At 40.9% G+C, this 18,258-nt stretch overlaps 2 protein-coding genes across 2 annotated transcripts; both read right to left on the bottom strand.

Moving 5' to 3' along the window:
- Positions 1-2,381: 2,381 nt before the first annotated feature.
- Positions 2,382-18,258, bottom strand: LOC134455458 (tripartite motif-containing protein 16-like protein). Its single transcript, XM_063206510.1, has 7 exons — positions 17,596-18,258; positions 17,111-17,206; positions 16,734-16,967; positions 16,174-16,333; positions 13,086-13,145; positions 11,604-12,675; positions 2,382-2,700 (listed from the first exon to the last, which is right to left on the bottom strand). Exons 1-6 carry the CDS (start codon positions 18,184-18,186, stop codon positions 12,146-12,148), a joined length of 1,671 nt encoding a protein of 556 aa, XP_063062580.1. The 5' UTR covers positions 18,187-18,258; the 3' UTR covers positions 2,382-2,700; positions 11,604-12,145.
- Positions 2,697-8,679, bottom strand: LOC134455454 (tripartite motif-containing protein 16-like protein). Its single transcript, XM_063206508.1, has 6 exons — positions 8,065-8,679; positions 5,831-5,926; positions 5,451-5,684; positions 4,386-4,557; positions 4,250-4,309; positions 2,697-3,568 (listed from the first exon to the last, which is right to left on the bottom strand). Exons 1-6 carry the CDS (start codon positions 8,653-8,655, stop codon positions 3,039-3,041), a joined length of 1,683 nt encoding a protein of 560 aa, XP_063062578.1. The 5' UTR covers positions 8,656-8,679; the 3' UTR covers positions 2,697-3,038.

The following is an 18,258-nucleotide window of genomic DNA, read 5'->3' as shown; positions in this document are numbered from 1 at the left end:
AAATTAGAGATGAAATATGAATAAGTTGGAGATTTTGTTCGGCCTATCATCTCCAACTTATTCACATTTCATCTCTAATTATTGCTATACCGTTATTGTGATCTACTGAGGTGGAAGAGTCTTTGCATGTCTGAGGGCCTAATTGATGAGAGCAATATACTGTACATATTTTCTTGCTTTTGGTGTGTGTGTGTGTGTGTGTGCGTGCGTGCGTGCGTGTGTGTGTGTGTGTGTGTGTGTGTGTGTGTGTGTGTGTGTGTGTGTGTGTGTGTGTGTGTGTGTGTGTGTGTGTGTGTGTGTGTGTGTGTGTGTGTGTGTGTGTGTGTGTGTGTGTGTGTGTGTGTGCGTGCGTGCATGCGTGTACTGCACATTGTAAAAATATAGTAGGCTAGTGAAGAGGAGGATATTCACCCATTCCGGGTTTGAATCTGAGCTTCCAAGGTAGCAAACGTGTGCTCTCTGCTTGAGGATCAGCACACCACCCAAACCCCTATGGTCACTCCATCATTCTGTACAGTATGCAGCCTGTATGTTTTTATTATGGATCTGATATGTGATCTGACAACAAGACATCTCTAGCATACATCATATATTATTAAGAGATTTGGGGTTTTTATTTCATCTTTCCTGACGGCAGAAATAAATAGATTTAATCAACTAAATTTATGAATTTATTAATTAAATAAAAGGCAGTGAGACATTAATTAACATTAATCTTTCTTAACCTTATTTTAGAGCGTGTAGGAAGCCAAACCCCTGGATAAAGGGGCCGAGTGAAAGTGGTCTGAACTTTGTGCAGCAGGGTCAGTTCATCATTGGAGACATTGAAGAAGGACAGAGCTCCTGCTTTGTGATCCACATACACTCCTAATCTGGAGGTGCTCAGTTCCAGAACAATGTCAGTCTCTTCATTACCGTACAGGAAGGTGAACGTTGCAGGAGAACAGCTCAGACTCCAAGACTGGTGATTGTGTCCAAGCCAGGCGTCCATTCCCCATCCTGTCCTGCTGATGTCTTTGTAGGCCACTGTTATGTATATGAATGATGTCCACTGGACTTCCCAGTAGCAGACTGCAGGTGTCTCTTCTCTGCAGAGCACTTGGTGGTGCCTCTGGAACCTCTCTGGGTGATCGGTACACGGCTGGCCCACATCATGATTTGCCACCTCCCTGTTACTCTCTGACAGACATAGACACCTGTTGGCTGTGTTGGGGTAAATTTATAGCAAACATTTTACTATGAAGCCCATATCTATAGCGCATTATGTGTTGGGGTCTACGGTAAAATGATAGGAATCTATAAAGGAGATGATTATTTTCACAAATAGATATACTGTACATGTAGATGAATACATTTTCATAGCAAACATTTTACATTTCTTCACACATATGATGCATAACCAACTTAATATTTTTAAATTCAATTTTTGCATTTTTACTGGTGTGGTACAGCAGGCCAGTTTCTCTCTCTCTCTCTCTCTCTCTCTCTCTCTCTCTCTCTCTCTCTCTCTCTCTCTCTCTCTCTCTCTCTCTCTCTCTCGCTCTCTCTCGCTCTCTCTCTCTCTCTCTGTGTGTGTGTGTGTGTGTGTGTGTGTGTGTGTCCGCACGCGCAGGCACGCGCTCGAGTGCATGTGTGCATGTGTCTACATCTGCACTCACAGTGTGCTGTCACTTCGATGTGCTCTGACTTTCATGCGGTCTGGAGAATGGAGATGCCTAAGAGCATCAATATGAATATTGCAATAAATGTAATCCAATCAGACCGCTATCCTGACCGAGAGAAAGGAACAGCAGGACTCTCCATAGTGAAGAGCCATTCAGGAGACAAACGGAACAGGAAAACAATTTGTTTTCCAGGTGACGATACAGGCCTATGAAGTTACAATTATTGGCATGTGTGTGGACTGGAATGTAACGAGGGAGTGAACAAACCAGTTGGTGGAGGAAAATAAATAGGCCAGCTGTGTTTAAATCATAGTGGAGGAGAATTTCCATCTAAAATCAATGATGGAAATACACTTCATGCTCCCTCCAGAATTGCAAAGGAAAGATTTATTGTGACACATTGTCAGCTGCTCTTGGTGTAATTACATGATATGGCCAGCAGTGGGGGCTGTGCATCAGTGGTAACAGAGCAGTCGGTCATCTCTGGTATGTACATTTTCAAAGCAGGTTTTATGTTGCTTTTAAATGCCAAAGTCAATATCTAATGCAATTGGCCAGGATCTTGCAATGCAGTGCTCTTGTTTTCTTTAAGTGAATGATGGAGGTGGGACAGCCAAGATCATTCAATTATATACTTTATTATTGCATTTTTATTACAGTAATTATTTCATATAAATCCAATCAAAGTGTTTAGGTATATTGTTCAAGAACAAAAAAACACTTGGAAGATGAAGAATGTACCACATATTAATGTTTACAGACAGTGTTATATAAACATCCATTAGCCACCACCTGTAGATGAACAGTAAAGTATGCACCACATTAGTAACCAGGAAGACCCCACATTACATCTACAGCCAGGATGAACTGAATATGACCTGGTAAGGGACGACTACATTTTGACCATTATCTTCATCAGATTCTCAATGGTCGAAACGTAATCCTGCCATGGAATGGAAATCATAATAAAACACAGGCCTATGTGTGTTTACTCCTCACTCCAGGACTTCTGTCAGCCTTTACCCTGCATCTTTACCTGTAATGTGGACAATCTCCACTCTTAATTGGTCAGGGACGACCCAATGACAGCAGCCGACACCAGTAGTGAGAGCATGACAACACTGGGTGATAACCTCGCTATTGACACTGGAGGGCCTGGCCAAGAATATATATGCGAAGCAATGTAATACTCAACACCCATTTTACAAGCAAACACATTAACACATTTTTTTCACTATCAGCCCTCACAATATTTCAACAAAGCATGGTCATGTTATCATGTTATCCAAAGGATGGAAATTCTGAAATGGTTAACAAATTATACATTTTTTTTCAGGCATGTGAACATGAATGTGTTTTTGTGCTGGTTTGTTCTCACTGACACAATTTGATTTTGTTGCCAACAGTGAGGAGCCAAAAGGCAGGATATAGTGGCTCAGTGAATGTGGTCTCTACTTTGTGCAGCAGAGTCATAGTGTTGGCAGAGACACTGTAGAAGCTCAGAGTTCCTGCCCTGTGATCCACATACACTCCTATTCTAGAGGAGATCTGAGCATGAAGGAGTTTAGTTTCTATATTATTATGTTTGAACCAGAACCCAGATGAATGGCAATTCAATGCCCAGGAGTTTGTATTGCAGCCAAGCTTAACATCATTATTACCTCCTTTCCTCTTCAGCCCCTTGTATGAAACAGCTATATACACATAATATCCAGACCACTCAACCTCCCAGTAGCACCTGGCAGATGTAGCCTCTGAACACATCACCTGATACACATGACTAAATCTGTCTGGATGATCAGGATATGACTGACTCTTATTAACCCTTTCTGCAACTCTGTTTCCCTCAGACAGCTTCAGCTCATTATGAGCCGTGTTGGGGTCCAATATCAGCTGATGGGAATCTGTAGATGGGTTTAAAATCAAAATTATTAAATTGTTAACAATTTACCAAACATGTAGTCCAGTATTGTGAAATGATTAACTGTCATCAATAAATCATAGTTTACATGCCTTAAATGATGTGAGCCCTCTCACACAGAAGTAGAGCCCACATTTCATGTCTCATCGCACAAATACACACACACACACACACACACACACACAGACACAGACACACACACAGACACAGACACAGACACAGACACAGACACAGACACAGACACACACACAGACACAGACACACACACACACACACACACACACACACACACACACACACACACACACACACACACACACACACACACACACACACACACACACACACACACACACACACACACACCTAATGAAGTACAAACATCCAGGATACATCAGGATAAAGAAATGCCTGAGTGTGTGTGTGTGTGTGTGTGTGTGTGTGTGTGTGTGTGTGTGTGTGTGTGTGTGTGTGTGTGTGTGTGTGTGTGTGCGTGTTCGTGTTTGAATGTAGTGTGTGTGTGTGTGTGTGTGTGTGTGTGTGTGTGTGTGTGTGTGTGTGTGTGTGTGTGTGTGTGTGTGTGTGTGTGTGTGTGTGTGTGTGTGTGTGTGTGTGTGTGTGTGTGTGTGTTAATCTAATTAAATTGCTAGACTGCTTTACTTACATTTCAGGAAATCCTCTCTGGTCACAGGCTCTGAAGGTCTGAAAATGCTGATTTGTTCACCTGTTGGAAAGAAGCACAATAGTGCTGAGCATTCTTGACCTGGCCATGATGGGCAGTGCAACATTATATCTGTGACTGTGAGACATACCAGTTTTAGTCATGTCCTGTAGTCCCTGGTGGAGCACATCCTGCAGTTTGTCTTTGAGCACAGTGAGGCTGTCACTCACTCTCTCAAAAAGCTCATCTGTATGCACTGAGCACGTAGATGACGTGTCAGATGTAGTGGAGGCACACAGAGACTGGAAACTCTATGAGATGCAAACAATGGATTTAAAATGGTAATAAATAATCACACACTGATTACTGTACGCTGCTTAGTAATATACACCCAGCTGAGTAAGGAGACCAACTAGATCAGCTGAGCTCCCAGAGGAAGCTGACAGCTTTGCTACACTCTGTGGCCACCAGAACTAACACTGGGCTCCATTAGCAAGAGCACATTCTACATGTCCTGCAAAAGGCAAAAGGTTGCACCTTACATACTTGCACCAGAAAATAAACAGTCTTCACAGTATTCTTTCAGATGGTTTTTGCCTCTGCTAAGGTAATATGATTGTCCTAGTTTGTGTGTACATTCGTTTGTTGTCACGTTGGCGGTCCGTGAGTATTTCTGTCCACCAGAGGGTGGAGGTCCATGCGCTCTATGAGTGCATTTCTAGTTATGTGTAGAAATTGAAAGATATTTCCCCTGACCTACGTATTCGTTGAAATAGCTCAATATTAAATGGAACCTCTTCCTATCTAGGGATGTGTTCAAAATATCGGTATCGGGATATATCGTCACTGGCCTCTTCACGATACGCATATCATATCGGAGGTCTCAGTATCGATACTTCATTTAATAGAATAAATTGAATTTTGAATGCTACACAGCAACTGCCAGACCTACAGTTTTGTGAAGGCAGTCTTTTACATGCACTACAGAAAAAAAAGTAACATTTGGTCCTTCATGTCTATTTTCTAAAAAAAATGGATAAAAACAAAAAATGTAGGTCTAAAATATAGCGCTGCACATGTGTCGATGTATCGTAACGTGACCCCAGTATCGGGATGCGTATCGTATCAGGAAGTGGTTGGCGATACCCACACCTATATCTACTATGTGTTATGATTAAATGTAATATTTATATTGTCATGGTACCTTGAGAAAACGGATGTTATTTTCACTTTGTGAGAACTGCTCCAGCTCAGCAACTCTCCTCTTCAGCTCAGCGATCTCCTGCTCCAGTGTCTCCATGAGTTCTTCACCTTGACTCACATCAGCCCTCTCCTGATCTCTGATCAGCTTCGTCACCTCAGAGCGTCTTTTCTCAATGGAGCGGATCATCTCAGTGAAGACCCTCTCACTGTTCTCCACTGCTGCATCAGCAGAACACTGTTGGAACACAAGACAACACCGCATCAAGAAAATCTCTTACAAACATCTGGGATGGGCAGCAATATATTTTCTCTGTCTTGTGATCATAATAAGGAATTAAATATGGCAGGGCAGTCTGTTGTCTTATGTGAAGGTTAACTTACCTGAAGAGTTTTTACATCCTTTCTGATGTCTTGCAGGTGTGTCTCTTTTTCTTTGATGACATCATGAAATTTTCGCTGTGTTTCACCCAGCTCTTTCTGGAAGTAAAAAAAGAAAAGTGAACGCGTAAACGTGACATATCTAAGTTAATAACACATAATTTCTTGTATAATTGTTGTTATGGATACTGATTCATTGTGAAAATAGGACCAAAGCATATATCCTTTATACAGGGCCATACTGGTACCTACACACAAGCGTAATATCTGGGCCTTTCTCCGGTATATACATTTTTCACGGCATCTGCTCATACAATTGGTCCTACTTGTAGTAGATAGAACCACACATACAGTATTATTTGCTTCACTATATGAGTGATTCTACGATTCCCCTACGCTTTTGGCAAAAGCAAAATGTCAATTATCAGTATTTTTTTTCAACTAAATGACCTAGATGTTTACATAGTGTATATATTTAAGTTTCCAAACAAACAAATTGCCAAGCTTAATCTTAAATCATTTGATAAATACTCTAATGAAAGCGAACATTTGCTTAATTATTTTGTCAACAGTGTTATGGACAAATACTATGTCATTTCAAACATATATAAAAATACTACAGAGTTGAAACAATATATGTTTGAAAGTGCTTATGTCCCTTAGCAGTAATGTTGTCTTTAATCTGTGCAACTGATATAGAAAATGTGATTGTTGAGCTTCATAAGTAGGATTTTATGAGTCACTGTGATACAGACTGACACATTTTTCATCATAAATCCCTGTAACGTCTGATTTGAATATAGTCACCCTCCTTACACAAGACTTCCTTCTCCAGAGATAATCCCTAGTGTATGTTCATAGGATTTTTCCAACACATAAGGGATCAATAGCGCAAAAACACTTTCAAAACAGTCAACGGTGTTACTCAACGGTGTTACGGTCAACAGTGCAGGGGAACAAGTCGGCACTTTTTTAGGAGAAAAAACAGAGCAGACAAACCCATCTCCCTAGAACACAAATTATTTAGTTTGTTTGTCTGTCAATATGGATATAAATTGGCAAAAACATACTCCTCCTCAACTGTCATCAGTGTTGCCAGATTGGGCTGGTTCCCGCCCAATTGGGCTGCTTAGGATGGCCGGGTGCGGGTAAAAATGGCATCTATCAGAAACACCTTCCCACTGCCATATAAATCAATAGAATTGGGCGGGTTTTTAGGGCGGATTTTGATCACTTTTTGGGCTGGAAATAATCAGCCTCATCTGGCAACCCTGACTGTCATACTTAATTGTAACACCATTGACGGTAACACTGTTGACATTTCAGCCATTTTTATGGTGTTGTGCTAACTGAGGACCTCAGAAGTTCCACCACAACACCTTAATCAATTCATGTATCTGTATGCTTTATCTGTGTTTTTCTACATGTGATTTCTAATTCAGATTCTTATGAATATGTTGATAACACCGTTGACAGGCAATTTTCCCGCTATGAGAACATGAAAAAGAATGGATTAAATTATGGAAGGATGGAGCTCAATATTTACCAAAAAGTCTTCCCGTATCCTGCCAAAGAGGTTATGACATCACATGATGTTATTCGTATGGCCTAAGACCAAACCATTACTGATTTATGGAGGAGGTTTCAGACCGTGACACCGTTAACACAGTTTTCGTGGACAAACACAAAATGGCAAATTTCATGTATAATGGAAAGGACAGTGGTCTTTCTGACAGTTTTGTCATATTGTGATGATAACTGTGAATCAACATTTGCAATCGTCTTGGGCAAAACAAGTTTCTTTACATGCTAATATGAAGACTGAATCTGACATTTGGAAAACAGGACGGCATGAAAACGCCCAAAACCAGTATTAAATATTCATTCTTGCTGAGGGAAATAATGCTATGTCTACACTTTCTGAATTATATGAAAGATAAATGTTTTCTAATGTCCAAAACATCATTGGATGCAGTTAATAGTTAGTGGAATTGCCAAATAAAATCCACGGACTTAAAAGTGTAGGCGAATTAGAGAATCACTCATATGATACCAAGGAAGTTTCTGCCAGATTGAAAAAAATCAAAAAAGTATGGCTACATATATAAATACTGAATATTTATGCCTGGAATATTTTAAATTTCTTTTTTGTTATGGAGTGTTTTAAACCATAACTAAATCTTAACTTGATTGATAATGGACCATTTCTGCTATTGAGGGAATATATGATGCCTCACCTGTTTCTCTGTCCTCTCTGCTGCAACTGAAACGGTGTCATGTCCTTTGTGTTCATACATGACACACAGCATGCATATGCATGTCTGATCAGTGCGACAGAAGACCTCCAGCAGTTTATCATGCTGACAGCAGATCAGATCCTCTAGTTTACCAGCAGCACCAATCACTTTGTGTTTCTTTCCTGGGAAGAGATCATTGTGAGACGTGAAGTGAGTTTCACAGTAAGAGGAGAGACACTCCAGACAGGACTTGACAGCCTTCCGCTTTCTCCCAGAGCAGACGTCACACTCCACATCTCCAGGTCCAGCGTAGCAGTGGGCAGCAGGAGCAGACTGGAGTCCCAGAAGCTTCAGCTTCTCCACCACTTCAGCCAGCATTGTGTTTCTGCCCAGAACTGGCCTTGGAGTAAAAGTCTGTCTGCACTGTGGGCAGCTGTAGACTCCCTTTGGATCCTCTTGATCCCAGCAGCCTGAGATACAATCCATACAGAAACTATGTCCACAGGGAATAGTCACCGGATCCTTTAAAAGATCCAAACAGATTGCACAAGTGAACTGGTCCTGAGCTAATAATACACTGGCCTCTGCCATGTTTGCACTGTTATCTTTCTCTTGCGTTGAACTCTTTATCCCTCTCTGGGTTACGTTCTGTCTCTCCCACAGAGCAGCAAAGCAGGAAGAGCAGGAAGCAGAGCTGAGTTTCATTTCTGTGTAAAAGGGCCGTGCCCTAAGCAGGGGGAGTGGCCTCTGGAGCCAGGAACAGAACAACACACAGAGAGGACAGAAAAGAACTTTGAGTTGTTGTAATCTGTCCCTCCCAATTCCACTCAGTAATTTATAACATTGCTTGGTTACTTAGTTTGCAAAATGAATTTGTCATCTTGCACTAGGGAATGTGTAGTGTAGATTTGTAATGAAATGCTTCATGAGAGCTGTTTCTGTTGTTTGAAGGGCAACATATTTTTTCTTAACTGGATTGGACCATTTTGTCCTCATTTGGGACTAGATTTGAGATTTGACTTGACTTTGACTCGACTTCACCTCTGGAGACAGTTATTTTACATCTGAACAGCAGAGGGCAGGAGTGAGCTTGCAATAAACCCCTCAATGCCAAACTTTGTTTGCCTCAGTCACAGAAGTACAGTATGAGTAATTGATGTACAACGCTATTCTGAATTACAGATGAAATATGAATAAGTTGGAGATTTTGTTCGGCCTATCATCTCCAACTTATTCACATTTCATCTCTAATTATTGTTGTACCGTTATTGTGATCTACTGAGGTGGAAGAGTCTTTGCATGTCTGAGGGCCTAATTGATGAGAGCAAAATACTGTACATATTTTCTTGCTTTTGGTGTGAGTGCGTGTGTGCGTGCGTGTGTGCGTGCGTGCATGCGTGTACTGCACATTGTAAAAATATAGTAGGCTAGTGAAGAGGAGGATATTCACCCATTCCGGGTTTGAATCTGAGCTTCCAAGGTAGCAAACGTCTGCTTTCTGCTTGAGGATCAGCACACCACCCAAACCCCTATGGCAGGGATGTCAAACTTAAATTGACTGAGGGCCAAAATCAAAATTTGGAATTAAGTCGTGGGCCGAACTCAACTAAAATGGGCTAAAATTGTGCATTCATGCACCTCATAGTCATACTTAAATTTCACATACACTCTTTCCCATCATATTTGTCTGTTCAAATGTGTCTGCACATCCTGTGATACAGCAAATTTCAGTTCAAGTTGTGTTACACTGTACATTCCTTCCCGAATTTGATGCATAACCTATTGTTTTTTGCACTTTTAAGATTCAAGATTCAAGATTCAAGATTAGTTTATTACGTCTTATTATAGGTTTGAAGCCTATAAAGAGTAAAAATTGTTGTGTTTTTCTTGTGTCCTCAAAAAGATTTAAAAAAATAAAAATAAAAAAGAGGAGTACTGGTGGGCAGCGGTGTAGTCTACTTTTTTGAAGTGGGTATACTGTATATTCGAGCATTTTTTGAAGTGGGTACACTGTATGCTATTCAAAACAATGGATCAATCAATTTTAAGTGGGTATACTGAAGCCCCTAAAATTTTGAAGTGGGTATACTCCGTATACCTGCGTTCTACGTAGACTACACCACTGCTGGTGGGGTACAGGCTGGTGTGTGTATGCATGTGTGAATCTGTGTGTGCGTGTGCACATGCGTGCGTGCATGTGTGCACACATCTGCACTCACAGTGTAGGAAATCTGCCCTTGTCATCCTCTCGGCAGATATGTGCAACACTTCAGTGGGGAGAGGCTGGTCTGAGTCTGACATACAGAGTCTGCTGATTTGATCACACATGTTGCTTCTCCTTCCTCTGAGACAGACTTGTCCACATCCTGGTTGAGAGGAGAGCTCCTCTGCAGCTACAGGGGGATGAAATGCTTTCCTGGGTCTCACCGCGTCCTTGGTGTCCATTGCAGAGCAGGTTTGTTCACACACTGTGGACAGTCAAATTCTTCACTCCGATGTGCTCTGACTTCCATGCAGTCTGGAGAATGGAGATGCCTAAGAGTATCAATATGAATAGTGCAATAAATGTAATCCAATCAGACCGCTACCCTGACCGAGAGAAAGGAACAGCAGGACTATCCATTGTGAAGAGCCATTCAGGAGACAAAAGGAACAGGAAAACAATTTGTTTTCCAGGTGATGATATGGGCCTATGAAGTTACAATTATTGGCATGTGTGTGGACTGGAATGTAACGAGGGAGTGAACAAACCAGTTGGTGGAGGAACATAAATAGGCCTACTGTGTTTAAATCATAGTGGAGGTGAATTTCCATCTAAAATCAATGATGGTTTGCTGAGGGAAATGCACTTCATTTTCCCTCCAGAATTGCGAAGGAAATATTTATTGTGACACATTGTCAGCTGCTCTTGGTGTGATTACATGATATGGCCAGCAGTGGAGGCTGTGCAGCAGTGGTAACAGAGCAGTCGGTCATCTCTGGTACCGGTATTTTCGAAGCAGGTTTTACTGTATGTTGCTTTTAAATGCCAAAGTCAATATCTAATGCAATTGGCCAGGATCTTGCAATGCAGTGCTCTTGTTTTCTTTAAGTGAATGATGGAGGCGGGACAGTCAAGATCATTCAATTATATACTTTATTGTTGCATTTTTATTACATTAATTATTTCATATAAATCCAATCAAAGTGTTTAGGTATATACTCATTGTTGTTCAAGAACAAAAAAACACTTGGAAGATGAAGAATGTACCATATATTAATGTTTACAGACAGTGTTATATAAACATCCATTAGCCACCACCTGTAGATGAACAGTAAAGTATGCACCACATTAGTAACCAGGAAGACCACACATTACATCTACAGCCAGGATGAACTGAATATGACCTGGTAAGGGACGACTACATTTTGACCATTATCTTCATCAGATTCTCAATGGTTGAAACGTAATCCTGCCATGGAATGGAAATCATAATAAAACACATGTGTGTTTACTCCTCACTCCAGGACTTCTGTCAGCCTTTACCCTGCATCTTCACCTGGAATGTGGACAATCTCCACTCTTCATTGGTCAGGGACGACCCAATGACAGCAGCTGACACCAGTATACTGAGAGCATGACAGCACTGGGTGATGACCTCGCTATTGACACTGGAGGGCCTGGCAGACAATATATCTGAGGAGTAATAATGAAATACTGAACACCCATTCTACAAGCAATTCAACAAGCAAACAAATAAACAAAAAAGTTTCACTATCAGCACTCACAATATTTCAACAGGGCAAGATCATGTAATCACTGAAAAATGCTCTCATCTAAACTGAATATCGCAAAGAGTGGGAATTCTAAATCGGTTCACAAGATACATTCCTTTTTAGCATATAAATGTGTTTTTGTGCTGGTTTGTCATCACTGACAGAGTGTAGTTGAAAGCGCGTACATCCAGCAGAAAAGCATCAGCAGGTGCCAAATCAAAAAATTGTCATATAGGATTGGGAAAGGATCTGCACACGACTTGCAAAAGACTTAATTTATTTGGAGCAACGTTTCGATCATAGATCTTCTTCAGGCATCTTCTTATCACTGAAACAATTTGATTTTGCTGCCAACATTGTAGAGCCAAAAGGCAGGATATAGTGGCTCAGTGAATGTGGTCTCTACTTTGTGCAGCAGAGTCATAGTGTCAGCAGAGACACTGTAGAAGCTCAGAGTTCCTGCCCTGTGATCCACATACACTCCTATTCTAGAGGAGATCTGATCATGAGGGAGATTAATTGATTCATTATTATAGCGGAAGCAGAACCCAGATGAATAGCACTCCAATGCCCAGGACTTTGTATTGTACCCAAAATAAACATAACTATTACTTCCTTTTCTCTTCAGCCCCTTGTATGAAACAGCTATATGGACATCATACCCAGACACCTCGACCTCCCAGTAGCACCTGGCAGATGTAGCCTCTGAACACATCACCTGTGCCACACGACTAAATCTGTCTGGATGATCAGGATATGACTGACTCGTTTTAACCCTTTCTGCAACTCTGTTTCCCTCAGACAGTTTCAGCTGATTATGAGCCGTGTTGGGGTCCAATGTCAGCTGATGGGAATCTGTAGTTGGGTTTAAAATAATAATAATACATTTGTTAACAATTTACCAAACATGTAGTCCAGTAGCACTGTGAAACAATGAACTGTTATCATTAAATTACAGTTTACATGTCACCTTACATGAACCCCTTTCACACAACCCAAACATATAGCCTACAGTAGACCCCAAATTGCATGTGATTCAGAAAATCTTTATGTGCAGTAGGCTATGTGACAATTAATCATCCTTGTATCCTGTTGTGTATCCTGCAGTGTGTATTTCAGTAGGTGTGTGTGCACGTGTGTGTGCGTGTGTGTGTGTGTGTGTGTGTGTGTGTGTGTGTGTGTGTGTGTGTGTGTGTGCGCGCACGCGCAGGCGCACGTGTGTTCTGGGTGTTAGTCTAATTAAGTTGCTTAACTGCTTTACTTACATATCAGGAAATCCTCTCTGGTCACAGGCTCTGAAGGTCTGAACATGCTGATTTGTTCACCTGTTGGAAAGAAGCACAATAGTGCTGAGCATTCTTGACCTGGCCATGATGGGCAGTGCAACATTATATCTGTAACTATGGGGGTGCCACAAGGTTCCATATTGGGACCTTTGTTGTTCAGCACTTACATAAATGATCTTCCATCTGTATGTGAGGTTGTGGAGATACTGATGTATGCTGACGACACTGTATTATTTACACACGGCAAAGATCCAGAACAGGCGGCCAGCAAACTGACTCAAACACTAACTAAGGTCTCAATGTGGTTAAAAACCTCCTGTCTCACACTAAATACCAACGAAACTGTTACAATGTATTTTCACAATAGATTTAAACTAAATGTTGTTCCAGACATACATGTTGATGGAACAAAGCTAAATAATGTTGATGAGTTTAAATATTTAGGTGTGACCTTAGATTCTACTCTTAGTTTTAAGAAACACATTAAAAAGCTGGGTAATACTGTAAAGTATAGTATATCAAATTTTAGACATATCCGTAACTCTCTGAGTATTGATGCTGCTGTGACTTACAGTCCCAGGAAAAAGTTTGTACACCCTTTGACATTTCTTACATTTCTGTCAAAATTGATCATAAAATATGGTCTAAACTTCCTGGAAATCACAAGAAGGAACAACCAGAGTCTGCTTTAACTAATTCAACCCAAACATTTACAAGTTTTCATATTTTCATTGGCCATAAGGTGTAAACATTCACAGGACAGCAAGGCATAAGTAAGTACACCCTTGCATTCAATAGGTTTTAACCCTAAGTTAGTCGCAATAACCTCAACCAGATGTTTCCTGTAGTTGCAGATCAGATTAACAAAATAATCTGGATGTATCTGGTCTCCCTCTTCTTTAGAAAACTGCCTCTCGTCAGCAAGGTTTGTGGGATGTCTGGAGTGCATAGCTTTCTTGACTTCATGCCATATAATCTCAATTGTTTTTTGTCAGGGCTTTGACTGGGCTATTCCAGAATGTGTATTTCATTATTATGAAGCCATTCTAAAGTCGATTTGCTTCAAAAGTATGGGTTGTTGTCACATTTCAGCACCCATCCTCTTGTGTGCTTCAACTGTGTGACAGACTACCTCACTTTTTTCTGTAAAATATCTCGATAAACTTCAGAGTTCATTGTTCCACTGATAATAGCAAACTGAAAAGGGCCTGAGGCAGCAAGGTAGCCGCATATAATGATGCTCCCTCCACCATACTCAAAGGTGGAGATGATGTTTTGGTGAAGGTGTGGTTCTCCAGTTCTCCTCCAAACATGACATTGTGTGTTCCCCTGAACAATTCAACTTTGGTTTCAACGTTGGTCTACAGAATATTTTGCAGCAATTCTATGAAGCATATAAATGCTTTTTCGCAAACCTCAAAGGTGCAGCAATATTTTTTTGGACAGAAACCCCATTAATTTTAGATTGGCAGAATGAATCCCATTTTTAGCTTGATTACATCTCCTCTTCTGAGTATGGTAGCGGGAGCATCATTATATGCGGCTACCTTGCTGTCTTAGGCCCTTGACAGTTTGCTATTATCAGTGGAACAATGAACTCAAGTTTATTGTGATATTTTACAGAAAAAAACGTGAGGAAGTCTGTCACACAGTTGAAGCACACAAAAGTATGGGTCCTGAAATGTGACAACAACCCATACTTTAGAAGCAAATCGACTTTAGAATGGCTTCATAATAATGAAATACACATTCTGAAATAGCCCTGACAAAAAACAATTGAGATTATATGGCATGAAGTCAAGAAAGCTATGCACTCCAGACATCCCACAAACCTTGCTGATGAGAGGCAGTTCTCTAAAGAAGAAGGAGACAAGATACAAACAGATTGTTTTGTTAATCTGATCTGCAACTACAGGACAAGTCTGGTTGATGATATTGCAACTAACTGAGGGTTAAAACCTACTTAATGCAAGGGTGTACTTACTTATGCCCTGCTCTCCTGTGAATGTTATGGCCTTATGACCAATAAAAATATGATAACATGTAAATGTTTGTGTGGAATTAATTAAAGCAGACTCTGATTGTTCCTTCTTGAGATTTCCGGGAAGATCAGACCATGTTTTATGATCAATTTTGACAGAAATGTAAGAAATTTCAAATGGTGTACAAACTTTTTCCTGGGACTGTATGTCAATGCTATGATTATGTCCCACCTGCATTATTGTTTATCAAGCTGGTCCCAGGCCAACAAGACTGTCTTAAAATCCATTGATTCACTATACAAGCAGGCCCTGAAGGTCCTAGATAGAAGATATTTTCAGTACCACCATTGTCCTATACTGAGCAAGTATAATATGCTCAGCCTTGAAAACATCATACAATTTTCTGATCTGCGGCTAATCCATAAAATTATTCACAATGCAGCACCCCCACCCCTAAGAACATTTGTTCAACCCTGCTCTGAATTGATGAGCAGAACGTCAAGATCCACCATCAGGGGTGATTGTAGTCTCCCAATCCGACAAACTGCTTTTGCTCAGTCAGCCTTCTCCTTCAGGGCAACCAAAACATGGAATAGTCTACCCAGTAACCTAAAAAGTATTACTGATTATCAGGCCTTCTCAAGGGGTGTGAAAAAATGGATATTAACCAACCAGTCTTGTCAACATTAATCATATGTTTTTTAAAATATGACTCACACTGTATGACATTTTAGTGTGTGTGTGTGTGTGTGTGCGTGTGTGTGTGTGTGTGTGTGTGTGCGTGTGTGCGTGTGTGCGTGTGTGTGTGTGTGTGTGTGTGTGTGTGTGTGTGTGTGTGTGTGTGTGTGTGTGTGTGTATGTTTGACCCATGGCCTATGGATGTGCTTACTTGTTTATATCTTGTTTATGTTAATGTATTTTAATATTTGTTTTACCTGTCCAGGGACTGCAGATGGAAATTAGCTATAGCTATAATCTGGCACAAGCCATCTTTTTACTTCTGTAATCAATGTGTATTGTGCATGGTCCCTGTTGAACTAAACTAAATAAACTAAACTAAAACTAAACTAAACTGTGAGACATACCAGTTTTAGTCATGTCCTGTAGTCCCTGGTGGAGCACATCCTGCAGTTTCTCTTTGAGCACAGTGAGGCCGTCACTCACTCTCTCAAAAAGCTCATCTGTATGCACTGAGCACGTAGATGACTTGTCAGATGTAGTGGAGGCACACAGAGACTGGAAACTCTATGAGATGCAAACAATGAATTTCAAATGTAAATAAATAATCACACACTGATTACTTTATGCTGCTTAGTAATATACACCCAGCTGAGTAAGGAGACCAACTAGATCAGCTGAGCTCCCAGAGGAAGCTGACAGCTTTGCTACACTCTGTGGCCACCAGAACTAACACTGGGCTCCATTAGCAAGAGCACATGTCCTGCAAAAGGCAAAAGGTTGCACCTCACATACTTGCACCAGAGAATAGTCTATACTTTTTATTTATAGAGAGCATTACAATCTGAACATGTATTACTTTCCCTCTTCTATTCCTTGAAATAGTTCATTAATATTTGAAGAATGTATTTCCTATTAATTAGGCCATGTGTGATGGTTATATGTAGTGTTTATGCTACCATGTTACCTCGAGAAACTTTATGTTATTTTCACTCTGTGAGAACTGTTCCAACTCAGCAACTCTCCTCTTCAGCTCAACGATCTCCCGCTCCAGTGTCTCCATGAGTTCTTCAGCTCGACTCACATCAGCTCTCTCCTGATCTCTGATCAGCTTCGTCACCTCAGAGCGTCTTTTCTCAATGGAGCGGATCATCTCAGTGAAGACCCTCTCACTGTTCTCCACTGCTGCATCAGCAGAACTCTGTTGGAACACAAGACAACACCGCATGGAGAACATCTGTTACAAACTTCTGTGATTGGCAGCAAGACATTTTCTCCGTATTGTGTCTTGTGAGGAACTAATTATGGCAGTGCTGTCCGTTGTCTTGTGCGAAGTTTAACCACCTGAAGAGCTTTTACAGCCTTTCTGAGGTCTTGCAGGTGAGTCTCTTTTTCTTTGAAGATGTCATGGAATTTTCTCTGTGTTCCTCCCAGATCTTTCTGGAAGTAAAAAAAATGAAACTAAATGTGTAAACTTGAAATATAATCACAATATATTACAATATGTCCTTTAAACAATGCCATAGCACTGGTTTACTGGTCCCTACACACAGCATAATCGTTGGGCCTTTCTGTGGTATACAGTTCTCAGGCATCTGCTCATAAGACCTACTTGTAGTAGATAGAGCCATGTCATTTAACTGAGTGAAAAGTAATATACATAAAGTATTATTTACCTTAATGTATGATATCTTGCAATTTATGGATGTCTGTATGTTAATAAATGTATGCTTGGTATATATTCAATATTCTTTTCAGGTGTGTTTTAACTAAAACTTAACTTGATTGAAGTATGCCATTTCTGCTATTGAAAGGATACAACACCTCACCTGTTTCTCGGTCCGCTCTGCTGCAATTGAAACTGTGTCATGGCCTTTGTGTTCGTCCATGACACACAGCATGCATATACATGTCTGATCAGTGCGACAGAAGACCTCCAGCAGTTTATCATGCTGAGAGCAGATCAGATCCTCTAGTTTACCAGCAGCTTCAATCACTTTGTGCTTCTTCCCTGGGAAGAGGTCGTTGTGAGACATAAAGTGAGTTTCACAATAAGACGACAGACACTCCAGACAGGACTTGACAGCCTTCCGCTTTCTCCCAGAGCAGACGTCACACTCCACATCTCCAGGTCCAGCATAGCAGTGGGCAGCAGGAGCAGACTGGAGTCCCAGAAGCTTCAGCTTCTCCACCACTTCAGCCAGCATTGTGTTTCTGCCCAGAACTGGCCTTGGAGTAAAAGTCTGTCTGCATTGTGGGCAGCTGTAGACTCCCTTTGGATCCTCTTGATCCCAGCAGCCTGAGATACAATCCATACAGAAACTGTGTCCACAGAGAATAGTCACCGGATCCTTTAAGAGATCCAAACAGATTGCACAAGTGAACTGATCTTGAGCTAAAAACACACTGGCCTCTGCCATGTTTGCAATGTTATCTTTCTCTCGTCTTTCAGTCTTTATCCCTCTCTGGGTTACGTTCTGTCTCTCCCACAG

This window comes from Engraulis encrasicolus, chromosome 9 (genome assembly GCF_034702125.1).
Source record: "Engraulis encrasicolus isolate BLACKSEA-1 chromosome 9, IST_EnEncr_1.0, whole genome shotgun sequence".
Classification (NCBI taxonomy): domain Eukaryota; kingdom Metazoa; phylum Chordata; class Actinopteri; order Clupeiformes; family Engraulidae; genus Engraulis; species Engraulis encrasicolus.
The sequence above is the reverse complement of the archived record's forward strand: the minus strand, read 5'-3'. Positions and strand labels throughout refer to the sequence as shown.

Coding starts and splice junctions, on each gene's coding strand:
- LOC134455454 (XM_063206508.1), bottom strand. CDS start 8,655: ATGGCAGAGGCCAGTGTATTATTAGCTCAGGACCAGTTCACTTGTGCA. Junction 4,558..5,450: donor ATAACATCCGTTTTCTCAAG/GTACCATGACAA, acceptor TGCATCTCATAG/AGTTTCCAGTCTCTGTGTGC. Junction 3,569..4,249: donor CAGAGAGGATTTCCTGAAAT/GTAAGTAAAGCA, acceptor ACCCATCTACAG/ATTCCCATCAGCTGATATTG.
- LOC134455458 (XM_063206510.1), bottom strand. CDS start 18,186: ATGGCAGAGGCCAGTGTGTTTTTAGCTCAAGATCAGTTCACTTGTGCA. Junction 17,207..17,595: donor CAGAGCGGACCGAGAAACAG/GTGAGGTGTTGT, acceptor TTTTACTTCCAG/AAAGATCTGGGAGGAACACA. Junction 16,968..17,110: donor AGGCTGTAAAAGCTCTTCAG/GTGGTTAAACTT, acceptor GTGTTCCAACAG/AGTTCTGCTGATGCAGCAGT.